General features: G+C 33.3%; 1 protein-coding gene across 1 annotated transcript; it reads right to left on the reverse strand.

Annotated features, from left to right (window-relative positions):
• Positions 1-17,569: 17,569 nt before the first annotated feature.
• On the reverse strand, positions 17,570-18,729 carry LOC18033035 (defensin Ec-AMP-D1). Its single transcript, XM_006420634.2, has 2 exons — positions 18,609-18,729; positions 17,570-18,037 (listed from the first exon to the last, which is right to left on the reverse strand). The coding sequence occupies exons 1-2, from the start codon at positions 18,667-18,669 to the stop codon at positions 17,868-17,870; spliced, it is 231 nt and encodes a 76-aa protein (XP_006420697.1). The 5' UTR covers positions 18,670-18,729; the 3' UTR covers positions 17,570-17,867.
• Positions 18,730-19,384: the final 655 nt, after the last annotated feature.

Consider the following 19,384-nt stretch of genomic DNA (forward strand, 5'->3'; position numbering starts at 1 on the left):
TTTAGTCTTAATAAGTTTTGCTTAATTTAAAGTAATTCGTGCTTAAATTGAGTGCATAATTGTAGGTTTCCATAAGCTTAGAATTCATGGAAGGAATGCTGATGCAATATGCTTGCAAAAATAAAGAAAGAACATGACTACAAAAGAATTGAAACAAATCTGGAATAATGCAGTTGCTATAGCCATTGCTGTAGCCGTTGCTGTAGCAACCATTGCTGTAGTCGTTGCTGTAGCAATTCTGGAACAATTCCGCGCGGGATACTTACAGAATTGCTATCTGCAGTTTCCTAATCTGACTTATGCGCGCCCTAGGCTTCCGTTTACCCTAATTTTCAGTTATGAAAGAAGCACACATCATAAGGAATGGGGAGAGCCGTCACCCAAGGAGAAAAACACAAAGAAACAAAAGAAAAATAAGATTCAAGAGAGAGATTAAGGGCTGCACAAGAGGAGAATTTACAGAAATCAATTGGGAGCTCAATCCTTCTTATTCTTCTCTTATTTTCGTGTTTTCTATTTATTCATGGGGATGTGTTTCATGGCTGAAACTTTGTTCTTTATTTTTCTTTTGCAAACCATGAGCTAAATTTATTTGTGGTTGAGTTATAAACAATCTTGATGGTTTATTGACTGAATATATGTGTTGTTACGTGTTTGCTGTAGCAGTTTATTTTGATAGTATTTATTTTTATTCATTATTTCGGTTGATCACCCATTTAATGATACAAGTTAGGAGAGAGCTGCAAAAGGGCCTATCTTAGTGGAACATATCAGAGCAATACTTGGTTTTAGATTGGGTTTCCTGGATTGAGTTTAAATTATCCCAAAAGGGCCATGTTTGATCTAAAATTAGTGATGAACTAGACATAGGGGTTCACCTTGTAGGGTAAATAGAACCTAAGCGTGTAATGCTATATCATATGTTGGCATAACAATTGATCACTGTTAGGTTGCATATGTTAGCCTAAAGGGCTACACATAATGTAATTTTGATGATAACAAACATATGTATTAAGTGATTTAATAGATATTGTATTTCACATTTTCACTAGTTTTTGAAAGGTAATATTTATACAAGTGAATCAAGTGAAATCAAGCTCAAGACACTCAACAGACAACGGCGAAATCAAGAATAAAGTTTAGAAATCAACGGACAAATTAGTGCGATAAATTCTTGTAAAGTCGGTATGATTTAATTGATGCATGATTTAGCATTTGAGAAGCTCAAGAGATTAATTTAATTAATTACTTTTCATAAACTAAAAGGTTTTATTTTCATAAGATAAAGTACTTTGTGGTTTGAGTAATTTGGACTTAAATTCAAAGTTTTGAAATCTTTGATTTTAATAAGTATTATTATTGAATTTCAGAATTGGACATTTTTACAAACATTTGAAATGTTTTGGGCCATACTATAATTTATGAATATTTTGGACTAAAGTGAAAGATTTTGAGAACTTTGAAAAATATGTTATTATGTTAAAAAGGACCTTTTTACGAAATAATAATATCTTTGGGGTCATATCATAATTTTAAAAAGTTTTGGAAAGTAACCTATTCTTAGGAAATTCTGAAATTGGATCTATTTGTAAAGTTTTATGACATTTTGAGCCATAGTATAATTATAGAAAGTTTTGGGTCAAAATATAATTTTAGTGAACAATGTTACTATAGCAAAATTCAAAAATAACGGTAATATCACTGTTCCTGAGCGACTAACCGGATAAATCAAGCGGCTAACCGCTTGGGCGCGGAAATTTACCTATAACGGCTAGTTTTCGGGCTTTAACTATAAAAATTCAACTGAAACCTCATTCTAAGAATCAATGCAAGCAAATATAAGATCATATAACATATATTGAGCTTCCAAAACGCAAATCATCATAGATTGAATCATTGTTGAGCTATTATTTGCATATCCACTCTTAAAGAGAGTTTTGTTGTAATTTTCAATTCTTATCAAATTGTGAGTATATAAGTGTGAGAAGCACTTAGGGTTAAGAGATTGGGGAGATAATCTCTTTATTGTAAAGGTTCATTGACACCTTGTAAGTCAATTGTAAGAACTTGAAGCCTTGGGAGGCTTGGATAGTGAAATCCTCGAGCTTGGTTGGCTTGGAGGCGTGGACTTAGGCGGGGATTGCCGAACCACGTAAAAATCCGTGTGTTTGTTTTTCTCTTCCCTTACTCTTTTATTTTTACGCTTGTTTGAATTTATTGTTTTCTATCTCATTAAGGCGTTAGATTGATTTGTTGAGCGAATTGTATTGCATAATTTTTTAAAATCCCAATTCACCCCCCCTCTTGGGCTGCATTACTTGCATTTCATTTGGTATCAGAGCTTGGTTCTCTTGTTAGGACTTAACCGTCTAGAGTAAAAGATCCATGGCAACCCAAAATGATTCAACCTTTAGGGAAGGACAATCCACAACTAGGCCACCATTCTTTGACGGAATGACTACTCGGATTGGAAAACTAGGATGAGAATTTATTTACAAGCACTAGATTATAAAATTTGGAAAGTTGTATGTGATGGTCTATTTATGCCTTTGACTAAAAATGAATTCAAGGAAGACATTCCAAAACCTTCACGAGAATGAAATGAATTGGAAAAGAGAAAAGCTTCTCTAAATTCCAAAGCCACGAATGCCTTGTTTTGTGCACTCGATAAGAAAGAGTTTCATAAAGTGTCTAGTTGTGAAACTGCTAATGAAATTTGGCACAAACTTAAAGTTGTTTATGAAGGTACGAATCAAGTGAAAGAGTCTAAAATTAGTAGGTACACTCGGCAATATGAATTGTTCCAAATGGAACAAAATGAGAGTGTATATTCTATGTATACTAGATTTACGAACATAGTAAAGACTCTAGGAGCCCTAGGAAAGACCTTTTCAAATAGCGAGAAAGTTAAGAAAATCATTAGGTTGTTACCTAAGGAATGGAGACCAAAAAGGACAACCATTGAGGAAGCTAAAGATTTGAATATCTTACCTATTGATGATTTAATTGGTTCTCTTATTTTTTATGAGGAAGATTTGGCAGCCAAAAGAGGAAATGAGGAAAAGAAGCAAAACATTGCTCTCAAAGCCACAAAATATGAGAGTGATGGAGAAAGTGAGCCAGATGATGAGGAGTTGGCTATGCTAGCAAGGAGGTTTAGAAAATTTTTCAAGAAAATCGGTGACCGAAGAAAATTTAGAAACTTCAAAAACCAAAAGGAGAAGAAAGAGGTAATCATATGGTATGAATGCAAAAAGCCCGGCCATATAAGATCGGAATGCTCACTTCTCAACAAACTCAAGAAGAAAGCTATGGTTGCTACTTGGGATGATAGCGATGAAAATTCAAGCGATGAAGAAGAATCGCAAGAAGTATCAAACCTAGCACTTAAGGCAATAGGAGATGATGATGATCTCAATGAGGTAAGTGATCCAACCTATGATGAATTGTATGATGCTTTTAAAGAAATACATGATGAGTTGATGAAAATTGGTAAAAAGAATGCATGCCTTAAAAAGAAATTGCTAGAATTTACAAATGAAAAGGATGCCATGCAAAAATGCAATGAGTAATTGAATGAGAAGATTAAAGGATTAGAATTAGAGAATAAAACTTGCATAATAGAGTTGCATTATCAAATGAAAAACCTAGCACTTCACATGAGCATTTAGAGCCACATGTGGATGATTTGAAAAAGGAAAATGAAATGCTCAAGAAAAAAAATATTGAACTTAGTAATGTTATTCTAAAATTTACAAATGTACAAAAGATGTTGGATAACATGCTTAACTCTCAACAATGTGTTTTTGATAAAAAAAAGGACTTGGGTATAAGCCTAACTTAAAGCAAAAGTATTATAAGAATTATTTTGTTAAAGCTACCTCCACAAGTGATCATAAGATTGTTTGTCATTATTGTAATCAAAATGGTCACATTAAATATAGATGTCCCGTGAAAAGGAATGCATATTATGGTGTCAAATGTATTTGGGTTCCAAAAGGAACCGTTGCTAACGCTCAATGACCCAAAAAGATTTAGGTACCTAAGACATAAGATTTTCCTTGCAGGGCTTGAAGAAAAAGAAAAATAAATGGTACTTGGATAACGGATGTTCTAGGCATATGACTGGAAACTATGCATGGTTCTCAAGTTTCACCAAAATCGAAAATGGTAGAGATGTATCCTTTGGAGATAACTCAAAAGGAAAAATTCTCAGAATTGGTAATGTTGGTAAAGTTTCTTCAACTCTAATCGAAAATGTGTGTTTGGTTGAAAATTTGAAACACAATTTGATTAGCATTAGTCAACTATGTGACAAAGGTTATAAAGTTGCTTTTGATAAATCAAGATGTGTTATTGAGAATGCATGTGATGGGAAAATTTTGTTTGGGGGAAATAGATGTGGCAATGTTTACACGATTAATATAGAGTGTGCATCTACTCATGATAAATGTTTTTCGGCATTGCATGATGATGGTTGGTTATGGCATAGAAGACTAGGACATGCAAGCATGGATTTAATTTCAAAAATTTTGAAAAATGATCTAGTTAAAGGTCTTCCAAAAAATTGGTTTTCAAAATGATAGAATTTTTGAAGCTTGTTAATTTGGAAAACAAATCAAAACCTCTTCAAAAACAAGAATCATATCTCTACTTCAAAACATTTTTAATTACTTCACATAGATTTGTTTGGACTTTCTAGATATGCTAGTTTAAGTGGCAAGTTTTATGTATTTGTAGTTGTAGATGATTATTCTAGATACACATATGTTAGTGGACCAAAAAACGTGCGTATGATACATGCATATACACGGAATAACAACCATGATGATGTGTTCTATCCAATCAAAACTTGTCATGTAGTGCAATTCTGAGCATCCAAATTGTTTTAATTTGATGGTCATGATTTACTCATTACATCTATAAAAAAAAAAAAGGGTTCTTCCCCCCTAAGTCGACACCCCTGAATTCATTTTTTAGCTCCATTTTCTGTAATTCCTTCTCCATCTTGTATTTTCTAATTATTTTAATAACTTTTTATTTTACCCCTAGTTCAATTATGAGTGGCTAATTTTCTTGCATGTAGTTTTAATTTTCTGATTTAGTCTACATGTCCTTTTCTTGTAAGCATGTCTGGTTTATGTGATTTTGTTTTGTGTGCTTGTGAGGACACAACACCACTCAAGTTTGGGGGGGTTGTGTTTCTGAGTGCATATGTTTATGCTTGTGTTATGTGTTGTGTGAAGTTCTGTTATCTAATATTTGTGTATGGATTTAAAAACCTAATGAAGATAAATTGAGTGTTATTCAATATTTATGAGAATGCAAAGTAGAGATAGTTATAGATGGAGGTTGAAATTCTGTCTCGGCACTTAAACTTTGGTCGAATTTTATGAGAGCGTTGTAGCAGAGCCAAGAAAACCAAAAGGAGTAGAAAATATCTCAAGTTTGGGGAAAAATTTTTGTTGAATTGTGCTTGTTATGAAATAAATTTTGCTCTAATGGCTTAAGTTGCTGAGTAACCTGGGCTGAATATATACCCCATATGCAGACTTGAGTCCAAAGGCAAGAAGAGTTATGAGCATTGTTGTAGCATCTATAGTTATAAAAAAACAAGTCCTCTGTCTAGGATATTGAGTAGCCATGTCTATTCATAAACCCCATGTTCAGCCTTGAGTTAAAGATATCTTTAGATAAGACTATGCTATAAGTATTACTACAAGAACTCTGATCTGTGCATTGGTTGAGTAATTAGGTGTCATCATTACAGGTGATCGACATTCACATGAAAAATCAATGTTACAGTTTGAGTATATTTGTGATTTCTGCTCCCCCATATGTGAATATATTTGTGATTCTACCTCTAAATTATATGCAATGTTTGTGTAATGTTGTAGCACCTCTGGAATTTGATCAAAGTGGCACACACACACTTTGGACAGAATAAATCCTAAGTCTAGAACTAAATTGCTAAGGCTATTTTGAGTGATTAAGAGTGTGATTTGAGGGTGAAAGAACTCTTACAAATTTGATGACAGAGCTTAGTTATTTGTTGCATGATTGTATGATTGAAGTATTAGCATGTTGTTATTACTCGAGGACAAATAATGATTTAAGTTTGGGGGTGTGATAACTCTATGAAATGAGAGTTATTATAGCAATTCTAGACTCAAATCAAGATTACTTATAGAGTAAATGATTTGTTTCTATTACATTTTTGTTACATTTTGCATAAACATTCATTTTAGTTTAATCTTAATAAATTTTGGTTGACTTAGAGTAATTCTTGCTCAAATAGTGTGCATAATTGTAGGTATCCAGAAGCTTATATTTCAAGGAAGGAATGTTGATGCAATAGGCTTGCGAAAAGGAGAAAGAATATGGCTACAAAAGAATTGAAACAAAATCTGGAACAATGTAGTGCTGTAGTTGTTGCTGAAGCAACCATTGCTATAACAATCCTGGAACAACGACAGAGAAAATTTAGTGCGGGATATATGCCGAATCGCGATCTGCAGTTTCCTAATCTGACTTACGCGCACCCTGAGCTTCTGTTTACCCAAGTTTTCAGATACAAAAAGATCATGCATCATATGAAAAAGCGGCAGGGGAATTAATATCAAAGGAATCAAGAGGAAAAAAAGGAAAAATTAGAGTTCAAGAGAAAACAAGTCTGCACCAGTAAAGAAATTAGCAGAACTATTTTTAGATTCAATTTTCATAATTCTTTACTTGTTCCTTTTATTTTTCTTTGATTGAACCGATATATTTCATGGCTGCTACTTTGCTGTTTGTTTTTCTTTTTCAAAGTATGAACTAAATTTAATTGTAGTTGAGTGACAAACAATCTCAATGGGTTTTTTACTGTTCTTATGAGTTGCTGCAAGATTGCTGTAGCATTTTACTTTGATAACTTTTATTACAATCATTATTTTGGTTGACCACCCATTTAATGGTTCAAGTTAAGAGAGAGCCGCAAAATGGCATATCTTAGTGGAAATTATTAAAGTAATACTTGATTTTAATTTAAGTTTCCTGGATTGAATTTAACTTGAGTCCCAAAAGGGCCACACTTTAGTTAAGATTTGTGAAGAACTAGATATAGGAATTCACCTTGTAGGGTTGAGAGAGTGTATGTTCATAATGCCATGTCTTAGGTGGAAAAACAACTGGTCATTGTTAGGGTACTTAAGGGTATGTGAAGTCCAATAAGCAACACTTTGGTTAAGATTTGTGAAGAACTAGATATAGGAATTCACCTTTTAGGGTTGAGAGAGTATATGTTCATAATGCCATGCCTTAGGTGGAAAAACAACTGGTGATTGTTAGGGTACTTAAGGGTATGTGAAGTCCAATAAGCAACAGCTGAGGATGTAAAATAATTCTGCCCAGTGCTGTAGGAATTGTTGTAGCAACTGGTATTAATTTAAACAAAAACAGTCAGCCCATAAAGAGAGTTTGATCATTTAGTTACTTCATTCTCATTAAATTATTTTTACGCAATTCATCTAGTTTACTTCATTACTGCATTTATTTGTTTTATTTTCTTACAATTGTTAATTTCTGTAGTAATCAACTTTAACTAGATTCCTCTTGAACTAAAGGAAGTTTGCACTATCGTGTTGGTTGTAGCATTTCTAGTAACATCAGTCCCTGTAGAGACGATCTTGAATATTCATCACTTTATTATTTGTTGTGTACACTTGCACATTGACATCAATAGCAATTGAGTAGAGATAACCAACAACCATCAATACATATTTGTTGCTGTTGATTACGTATCGAAATGGATAAAAGCAATTCCATGTAGAACCAATGATCACAAAGTGGTGATAGAATTTTTGAAAAGCAACATTATTTCACTCTTTAGATTCCCTCGAACAATAATCAGTGATGATAGTACCCACTTTTGTAACAAATCATTCAAAACTCTTTTGACAAAGTATTCCATCACTCACAAAGTAATGACCCCATATCATCCACAAACCAGTGGCCAAGTCGAGATCTCCAATCGAGAAATAAAGCACATATTAGAAAAGATGGTAAGGCCAGATAGAAAAGATTGGCCATTAAGACTCGATAATGCATTATGGGCATATAAAACGGCTTTCAAGACCCCGATTAGGATGTCACCCTACATGCTAGTGTATGGAAAAGCTTGCCACCTACCTGTGGAACTCGAGCATCATGCGTACTGGGCCATCAAGAAATTCAACTTTGACATGCAGCAAGTTAGCTCAGAAAGAATATTACAGCTGACAGAACTTGAAGAAATTCGTAATGATGCATACGAAAATGCCAAGATTTACAGGCAACGAATGAAAGTCTTTCATGACAAGCAAATTTTGAGAAAATCTTTCACCCCAGGTCAGAAAGTGCTTTTATTCAATTCTCGCTTGCACCTATTCTCAAGTAAGTTACGCTCTCGATGGTCTGGCCCCTTTATTGTTCACACTATTTTTCCACATAGAGCAATTGAAATTAAGGATCCAAAGAATGATGTCACTTTTAAAGTTAATGGTCAAAGATTAAAGCCATATCTAGAGTACCAACCACATGGAGAGAACACCGAAATAAATTTGAGTGACCCACCAAATTTGAATTGAGATTTTTCTTTCTTTTCGGTGATTTGATTTTTTTTCTTTTCTTTATTTTTACTATTCTTTTGCTAATTGAAATTATTTTTTCATAAGTGTGTTTGTTTAACCATTAAGTTTTCTTTCATCATTATTAATCACGAATGCCTCATCTAAACAGATCCTCTTGGACCTTCTTACACGACTTCAACGTGTAAAATCTCATCTCAGAAGCCAGATTTGATTTTGTAAAACACGTCATATTTGGGATCCACAACCACTAGAGTTAGTATCCCATGTTGAGGATTTAAAAAGACAACTCAAAGAAGTTGAGGGAGGTGCCTACAACATCCAATTGGAGCTTGAGGTAAATTCAATAAGAGGATGATTGTAATTTTCTTTGTATGCTTTAATTTATTACTCTGTTTGTGTGTTTTAGTTTGTTACCCCGGTTCAGTGGTGGATAACGGTACTCCGTGACGATCAAGTCGATTACTTCAGTTTCCTATAATAACTAATCTTCTAAGGTAAAAGTATCGACAGAAAAGAGATTTTAGCAAAGATTCACAATCGATTCCCTTCACTTCCTCAGAATGCTCTCCTTACAATCTATAAAGTTCGGTCCGAACGCATGCGATTACTTACGAGGAATAACATACCTGCTAACATCTGCTGGTTAATCGAGGCCAAAGTATGATTGCAAGTGAGTTGCCTCCCAAATTAATTGCATACATGCCCGGTTGTGATAAAAGAAATTATGCAAGGAGACGAAGAGCTCGAAAAATTTCTGTTGCTTGTCATAAGTGTGCTAGAATGAGATGCGATAAAATTTCATGTTCTTTAGGAATGGTGTCTGATAACAGGAAAGATAAGATTCAATTCATTAGGGATGGGTTGAATAAGGATTTATTAGTTGATATCCTTTTGTCTCTTGAAACGCATCCCAGTGGATACGTACAAGGAGTAATTCTCCAGTTATGGCTATTCTCCTAGAAAGAGCGTGAAAGATATAGTCTCGGGAATTTGACTATAAACGACCTTGTTTGCCAATTTATAAGAAAACTGGATGGGAAGCCTATCATCGACCCATAGAAGGCGTTCAAGCAGTTTCTGGAAGTAAAACTAAGGAAAGATATGAGCCACAGTCACAACTACCTGTAAATATCTTTTTACTTCCTTGTTGTTTTATCATTTGCATTATTGTCTTTAATAATTTTCTTTTATCATTGTTTTTTTTTCTGTATTCTTTTTTACTCTCGAGCCATGTGCTTTGCATGTTAATTGACACAAAAATGCTACTTCATACACAGCTATGACCCACTGTCACCAATATTCTTAAATATGACTTTTTGTTAAGCACTCACAAATTATTTTTGAGAAGTATCCCAATGGCAGCTACTCCTAATGAATAAATCAAGAACATTTGTGTGCTTTCTGGATTTAACTATGGCAAATATAAAGAGTTCGTTGAGGCAGCCATAGATCTTGGTCAAAGTATAGCAGAGAGAAAATTACACTTGGTGTATAGAGGAGGTAACCAAGGGTTATCAAAATTGGTCTCAGAAGCTGTTTTTGTTAAAGGAAGCCAAGTGTTAAGCATCATCCCAAGAGTCCTAAAACCTTTGGGCAGTTTGTCTGACTCACTGACTGAAAAAGAGTTAGCCGTCTTAGGTATACAAGAGAGAATAACTGAAATGCTAAATCATGCTGATTCTTTTATTTTCCTACCAGGACATCTTCCAACTCTAGAGGCACTTATCACATTAGCATCATGGGCTCATTTGAGCATTCACCATAAACCCATCGGTTTGTTAAATATCTTATTGTAGATGCACATGTAGTAATAAACACGTGATGATTATTTAGTTTTTATATGCGAACAATAAATCGACCTAAAGGAAAATTTCTTATTTAACATGTTCTTATTATCAGTGTTTGATTACTACACCAAGATATCATATAAAAGTTAATATTTTTTTCCAAATATAGAATATTAGTAAAGTATATGGTATCTTGAGATGGGTTCTACCTTTATTTGAATTTATTTTTATTTTAAGACTTATTGGAGCTTGTGTTTTTTTGTTGTTTTCTGTTCAGTTACGTCTTCTACCAATATTAGCGCCAATATCGATTCTATTCTTATGCTAAATGGCTCTAACTTCCAAGTCATGGCAAGAGAACCTCTTAATAGTTCTCAGAGTCATAAATCTCGACCTTACTTTAAAGGTTGATTCTCTCTCAGCTCTTACAGATAAGAGTGCCCTTAATGATAAAAGGGAAATACAAAAGTAGGAGAGATCAAATCGCATGTGTATCATGACCATAAAAAAGGTCATTCTGAAAGCATTTAGGGGCTCAATGTCTGAAAAGATGATTATGGCCAAAGAGTTCCTTGCAGAAATTGAACATAGGTTTATCAAGAATGAAAAGGCTGAAATTGATACTCTTGATTAGCCTAATTTCAATAAAGCATAAGGGCAAGGACAAGGGTAAGAAAAGGAAGAAAGATAAGAAAGTTGCTGATGCTGCACCTCAAAAGAAATAACAAAATGAATCAGATGATTCAGAAGGCATTAGTTGTTTTTTTTTTTTTTTTGTTGAGCTAAAGGGCATGGTTTGGTTTGTTTTGAAGTTAACTTAACTTCGGTACTTAGACACATATGATGGATAGATTTTGGAGTAATAACTCACATCACTGTGTCTATTCAGGGTTGCTTGAATTGTCGAAAGTCTAGTGATGGTGAAAAATAACATCTATGTGAGTAATGGCAAGAAGGTCAAAGTTGAAGTAATTGGAAAATTTAGTTTATTATTACGAACCGGATTTTATTTGGATCTCGATGAAACATTTATTGTTCCATCTTTTAGACCGAATTTGATTTCCATTTTCGCTTTGGACAAATTTGATTATTCTTGTTCATTTTTAAATGAATAATTCAATTTATTTCATGATTCAAAACTAGTTGGTTCTAGTTTTTTGTCAAGCAATGATAATCTTTATATGCTTGATACAATTGTTGTTAAATGGATATTTCTTTAATAATAATTTTGATGATAACAAACTTGATTAAAATTGATTAAGTCTTTAAAAGCTCAAATGTTTTTCATACATTTTTAAATAAATCACTATTTTGAAATAGTAAAGGTTTGTACTTAAATGAAAAATGATTTTATGAAAGTTGTTTTTTCAAATTCATGTCCTTATTAATACCTTTTAGAAACTGTCGGCGATCGGACAGTATGATAACCACTAACCAATATCCAACAGACTTGGTGATTAGTTTTTGGATATTGTCGGCGATCCGACAGTTTGATAACAGCTAACTGATATCAAACAAACTTGGTGATTAGTTTCTGGACACTGTCGGCGATCCAATATCTTGACAACGGCTAACCGACATCGAACATAATTAAAGATTAGCCTCTGGACACTGTCAGTAATCCGACTTCATGCTAACGGCTAACCGACATCGAACAGAATTGAAGTTTAGCCTCTGGACACTAACGACAAACCGACTTCTTGAAAATAGTAAGCCGACATTTTCTTTGCAGGTCACTGGACGATAACAATGATCCAACATTTCAATAACGGTGATCCGATAATTTGAAAATCTGTCCAACAATCATTTGCTCAAGTCAAAACGGCGATCTGACTTCTAGTTAATGGCAATCGAACTTCGAGTAGAAAATCAATAACGGCTATTTTTCAGCTCTAACTATAAATAAGCTCAATCAAATTCAAATAAAAGTTTATCACAACGTTATCATTGAACTTGTAAACAAGAATACAACATTTATTGAGCTTTAAATTCGTTCTTGTTTCATTTATTCACACATTGAGCTTAGATTTGCAATCATATATTTTGTGTGAGAGAAAAACACTTTTGTAATATTTGTTTTGAGTGATTGTAAGTGTTGGAATACACTTGGGATAAGAGATTGAGAATAATCTCGAATACACTTAGGTTAAGAGATTGGGGATAATCTTTTGGTGTAAAGGTTGATTGACACCTATAAAGTCAATTGTAAGAGTTCTTAAAACCTTAGAGGCTTGACTAGTGGAATTCTCACGCCCAGTGAGCGTAGTGGCGTGGACGTAGGCAAGGTTGGCCGAACCACGTAAAAATATATGTGTTTGAATCTCTCTTCCCTTATCTTTTTACATTTTGGTTTATTTATTTATTATTGTTTTAAATTTGTTTAAGATTTGCATTAAGTTTTGTTCAAGCATTGCATAATTTTTTAGAAACTCAATTCACCCTCCTCTTAAGTTGCTTAGATAGTATTTCAATTGCTTCATTTAATGTATCCTTACAATTAAATACACAAGGTTTAAAAAGCAAATTAACCAATGAGAATTCAGTTGCGTTATGGCACAGAAGATTGGGTCATATCTCTAAATAGAAAATAGAGAGACTTGCGTCAAACGAAATTCTCGACCTCTTAGATTTCACAGATTTTGATATTTGCATTAACTGTATCAAGGAAAAACAAATCAATAAAAAGATATTTGAGGCCAACAGGACTTTGAACATCTTAGAAAATAGGACTTTGAACATCTTAGAACTCGTACATACATATACTTGTGGGTCATTCCCTACAGTGGCCTGGAATGGTTATCAATATATTATGATGTTCATAGACAATTTTTCTAAATATGGCAACAATATATCTCCTTTATGAAAAGTCACAATTCTTGGATATGTTTAAAAATTTTAAGGCTGATGTTGAGAACCAACTTGGCAAAAGAATAAAAAGCGTCAGATTTGACCCTGGCAGTGCTATGGTATATATGATGGTTTATGTGAACAACATCCAGGATCGTTTGCTAAATTCTTAGACAAGTGCGGTATTGTCTCACAATATATTATGTTGGGTACGCCCACTATGAATAATGTTGCTGAAAGATGAAACATGATGTTTAAAGACATGATGGGGAGTATGATTTGTCATTCTACCTTACCAGAATCACTCTAGGGAGAAGCACTTAACATTGCAGCATATATCCTTAACAGAGTTCCAACTAAAGCAACTACTAAAACACTTGTATATTTGGCGATGTCTAGTTTAAGTAAGGCCTTATAGGCCTAATGTGAATAAACTAGACTCAAAGATGGTGAGTTACTATTTTATTGAATACTCTAAAAGATCCACGTGTACAAGTTTTATGATCCCACGACTAGGAATTGCTCAACTCTTTGAAGATGTCGAGTTTGCGGGGAGAGATATAATTAGGGACTTTGTCTTTGAAGGGGTATGTTGATATTCTTATAGGTGTTATTGGCATTAATCAGGGTCTCATTTGTGACTTTGTTTAAGACACAGTATATCAAGACAATGTTGTAGAATCCCTATATAAGAAGTTGTCCCAGGAGAACAAACTCTACCACCTCAAGAACGTATGCCATTAAAGAGATCCATTAGAGAAATGAGAAGTGCAGTGTCAGACTACTACATTGTATTTCTCGAAGAACATAAAATAGACACTAGAGTAATGAAAGATGATCTTATCAATTTCTATAAAGCCATAAAAAGTTCTAGCTCTCAGAAGTAGATTGATGTTATGAATGAAGAAATGAAGTCCATAAAGGACAATGACGAATGAGATCTTATCCCAATACCAAAAGGTGTGAAACCTATTAGTTGTAAATGAATATTTAAGAATAAGAGGGATTCGAAAGATAATATGGAGAGGTACAAGGTGTGTCTTATCGCAAAGGGCTTCATACGAAAAAAAGGCATTGACTATATAAAGACTTTCTCTCTAGTTTCTTTGAAAGACTTTTTCAGGATTATAATGTTATTGGTGGCACATTTCAATCTTGAGTTACATCAGGTGGATATAAAGACAGCGTTTCTCAATAGTGACATAGATGAAACGATCTACATGGTGCAACTAGAAAACCTTGTGTTAAGAGACCTAAAGAATATGATTTGCAAACTTAAAAAAATTCATTTATAGACTCAAGCAAGTATATCGACAATGGTATTTCAAGTTTCATTAAGTGATCATCTCATTTAGTTTTAAAATGAATTTGGTCGATTGTTGCATATATCATAAGTTCAGTGGGAGCAAGTATATTTTTATAGTTTTATATGTTGATGACATTTTACTTGCTAGCAGCGATAGAGACTTATTCTTTACACCAAGAGATTTCTAACTAAGAATTTTGAGATGAAAGATCTTGGTGATGCCTCTTTTATAGTAAGCTATAGATACACTGGAATCACTCCCGGGGTGTTCTTGGATTATCAAAAAAGAGTTATATCGAAATGATTATCAAGAGATATGGCATGCAAGATTGCAAACTAGGTGATAACCCTATTTCTAAAGGAAATAAATTTAGTGTCAATCAGCGCCCTATGAATGATTTTGAGGAAAAGCAAATGCAAAAGATTCTTTACGCTTCAACAATAAGAAGTCTGATATATGCTGAGATTTGTACACGACCAGATATTGCATATGTTACTAGAATGTTGGGCAGATATTTAAGTAATCCAAGAGCAAACCATTGGAAAGCAGCTAATTGAGTCTTGCGGTGTTTATAGATAACAAAAGACTACATGCTTATGTATCATAAGTCAGATCAACTTGATATCATTGAGTATACTGACTTCGATTTTTCTAGATATTAGGATAGTATAAAATCCACTTCGTGTTACATCTACCTGCTAGCCTGGGGTGCTGTCTTTTGGAAGAGTACTAAACAATCTCTTACAGCCTCTTTTACAATAGCAACTGAGTTCATAACATGTTATAAGGCATCCAATCAAGGAATATGGCTATGGAATTGTATTACGAGACTGCATATAGTAAATGGTGTTAATAGACCACTCAAGTTATTTTGTGACAATAAGTCAGTAGTGCTATCTAATAACAACAAGAGCTCGACGAAGACGAAGTATATAAACATCAAGTTCTTAGTTGTTAAAAAAAGAGTTTAGAGTGGGCAGTTATCTATAAAGCACATTAACACAAACTTCATGATTAGGATCCGCTTACTAAACAATTGCCACCCCAAATATTTCATAAGCACACTGCTCATATGAGTGTCATATCATTAAATGATATTCAGTTTTACTGGGAGTTTGTGATTTTAGATGCTCTTATAATATAAACATTGTTTTTTTAATTATTTTAGTTTATGGATATTTCGGGTTATTTTTTGTAGAAATAAATATTTGGTTTATTCACACTTTGATTTAGTACAGTTTGATCTCACTAAGATTTAAGGTGGAACAATTGGAAATGGGCATGCTAAGATCACATTGCATGAAATTTTCATGCTGCACATTTACATCATGATCCATGTCATTTAGTTGTATTGGCATAGTGACTAGTGTTAGGTCGAGTTACGATAATTGTAACGAAGGCCGCTTTGATTATATTTTGGTATGATTGATGGATCGGATTGGTTATAGATTTATTTTGGTAATAACAATAAAGTTGAGCTCATACAGTTATTTTTGCAAAACATAATTATAAAGTTATACATATAGCTCAAGTCGTAGATTGTTGGATTTTTAATCCAACATTGTTGGATTAAGGAATCCCACGTTGGCCTTATATCTGAATAATTATGTGTTGCGGACTATCATATAAAGTTAAGTACAAGTAAAAATGATCTATTAAGGTTTTCAATGATATGAGTTTTAATGTATCTGACAGGATGTTGGCCTTTAATGTGTAGAGACTTAAGTGTAATTTCTATTTCTATGATAGGCTGAAATAGAAATACTTAAAGACAGGAAGAAAAGTTATCTATATAAGTGGTTATGGTCCCCAAGTCACACGTGTCGTTCTATTCTTTCTGACATCTCATCACTAAAGAGAGCACAAAGAAAATTAAAAAATTCTTTAAGAGAATGTGTTGCTCTGAAAGGCCAACCACACGACGCCAAAGAGCAATTAAATATTATGGATTCATGTGCGCTTTCACATATTTTGTTTTTTATTTTTGGTAATTCAACATGAATATTTCTAAATTATAAGTCATCACCAGAGATTTCTTATTCTACCGTATAAATCACCGGCTAATCAATTTGTTATTACAATAACATATAAGTCGATGAAGATTGTCCTAATCAATAGCAGAGCCATGATTTTAATTCGCGGGCTATCGAAATACAACACAAGTTTAAGAAGGTTAGGGGTTGCCTTCGAAAATAATAAGTTGGGGATCATCTTGAAAACTTTTACCTTTATTTTTCAAAATTTTCAAAAGATTTGGGTTACCCCATGCAGAAACTTAGTTCCCCTTCTAGTCCTAGTCAAGTGATTCTAAATCTATCCATGCTTTCTTTCTTCTCTCCCCAACGAGTAGCTTTCGATCAGACGCTTTTACAAAATTAACAAATAGTCTGTGTGTTATGAAAAATTTTAGTGAGAGTTATAAATTTAGAACCTTCTTTAGGCAGTTTGAGTTCCAAAATACTCTTGGAAACTTGTATGAATTTGTCAATTGGAAAGCCAAAAAGACAGTACGAATAGCACTGTCAGTTGAAATTGAGAAATACTGAACATACAGTTATAAAAAATCTAAAATTAAAGTTTGGTCTCCTATTCAAAACATATTGTATTATCTATTAATAATCCCTTAGTTAAGTTAGTCGGTATTCTCTTCTTGTACTTCTAAGTTCGAGTCTCCACCAGAGTTATTAAACTTTGTTATATTGAGTTAAGTGGACATCAAGTATATTACACTTTGATTGAATTATATATAAATATTCAAAAAAAATAGTATTATCTCTTTGACTTGAAGCTAGTGCTGATTTAATGTGATATTTGTGTTAATCTTTCAAGGGGTTTGTTACTTCTAGTTATTAAATAAAAAGTTAGATATGATATAATACAGTAATATAAATGTCCATATGAAGCATAACATTTCTAAAATCTCATCACTGCTGGCATCATAAATATCATTCAAATTTACTCAAGGATCGATTCAAGACACGTAGCTAGTGACTATAGTCAGCTCCTCTCTCTCAAGTGATACGAGTGAAATTAACACTAGATTTTCGATTTATTTGTAAGTGCCATCACAGATCCTGAGATCAACCATGAGGAAACTATTGATCAAGGATCTAACATGTAAATACAAGTACTTGAGATATACAAAAGGTTACAAATATAAATAGAAACCGCAACCACACCTCACACATGAAAGCTCTAGCAACTCAACAACTGCAAATACGCCAAGATAATACAACAAACAAAATCAAGTATCCGGCCACAGGGATAAGGGATCCTTGTTATTATTGTAAAGAAACTAGCTTCTTCATAAAGTGTTTTTAACATCTTTTAGTGCAAAAGCATCGACGACGGAATCCGCGGCAATGGCCACCGTGGAACCCTTCAGTTTGGCAAACAGCAGCACAGTTGCTCTTACTCACACATGGCCCCTTGAACCGGTGACTCTGAGACTCGCATATCCTAGCTTCTGCCGCCCTCAGCCCCATTTCTGATTTTACATCAATCAATATAACCACGAAATTAATTTCTTAATTAGTAAGTCAGTGAGTGCAAGGGAAGGGATGTAAAAGAATGCAAATCCTAACACACAACACACTCATCGTTTGTATTTGAAGTTTTGACACACTTGAAATTAATTAGCTATTAAAAGATTACTTGTGTGCATCTTTTCCTGTGTCGGAGTAAAAAACCCCTTTAGTTATTGTATTCGTCACGGTTTTTGCCAATTATTTAATTAGTTTCTGTATTTAAAAAAAAATTACCAAAAACGCAGTGTCTTTGCTTTCATCGTTAATTAATGTTTGAATTTAACTTTTTAATAATTACATAATATTTGTGTTTGAAAATTTAAAAAAAAAAAATCTAACAACAAATGAAAAACAAAGAAAAAGTTAGCAACAAAGTAAAATTTAAAAGAAACAATCATAGCAACAAATAATGATGTTTCAAGTATTCTTTTTTAAAATAGGACGATTAACTTGACATTTGGTTCAAATTATAGAAACTAAATAAATATTTTAAATTAATATCAAGAGAAAATGGTAAAAGAAAGAAGGTACCACTGGCAAGAAGCAGCAGCACAAGTAGAACAGTTGAAAATAAACGCACTGAGCGCTCCATCTTTAGTCTTCAAGGCCAAAATAATCAAGAGAGATTAGATGAGAGAGCAAAGGAGAAAAGAGATACTGGTGCAAGAATACAATCCATGCAAATGTCATATATATATATATATAGTGTGTTTGAATATACACTAATAATAATAATAATAATAAAGTTGGAGATTTGATATAATCATGACAGGTCAGGCAGCACTAGTGTCGCTTAGCTTTGTATAGCTTTTTATGAATTTCTTTTTGACAAATCAGTAACTGTTTGGTTTGATCTGTCTTGCTTTTGCTTTTATTTTTATTTTTTTCACACTTAATTATTAGCAATCCACGTTCGGTGGCTGATGATCTCTGCAACGTTTGCTTTTCTGGACTTCTCTAGTTGCTTCTATTTTCTCTAGTTGCTTCGATTATATATATATATATGGGATCCCCTATCTTACATGCATGTAAGATACATGTCTCTCACATGAATAGTATGTGGGTCCCACATATATACTATTTATGTGAGAGGCATGTATCTTACATGCATGTAAGATAGAGTTTACCATATATATATAGCTGGGGTACAGCCTTTGGAATCACTTTTAATTAGCTGATCCTGTTAGGAAAAAAGTCACAAAATGACTAAAATATTAAGAAGGTAAGGTAGATTATGACCATTCTTACTATATTTATATCTGCTCTCTATCAACCTTCAATTTTTAGTGTATTTTCAAAAATAGTTT

This window comes from Citrus clementina, unplaced genomic scaffold, assembly GCF_000493195.1.
Source record: "Citrus clementina cultivar Clemenules unplaced genomic scaffold, Citrus_clementina_v1.0 scaffold_9, whole genome shotgun sequence".
Classification (NCBI taxonomy): domain Eukaryota; kingdom Viridiplantae; phylum Streptophyta; class Magnoliopsida; order Sapindales; family Rutaceae; genus Citrus; species Citrus x clementina.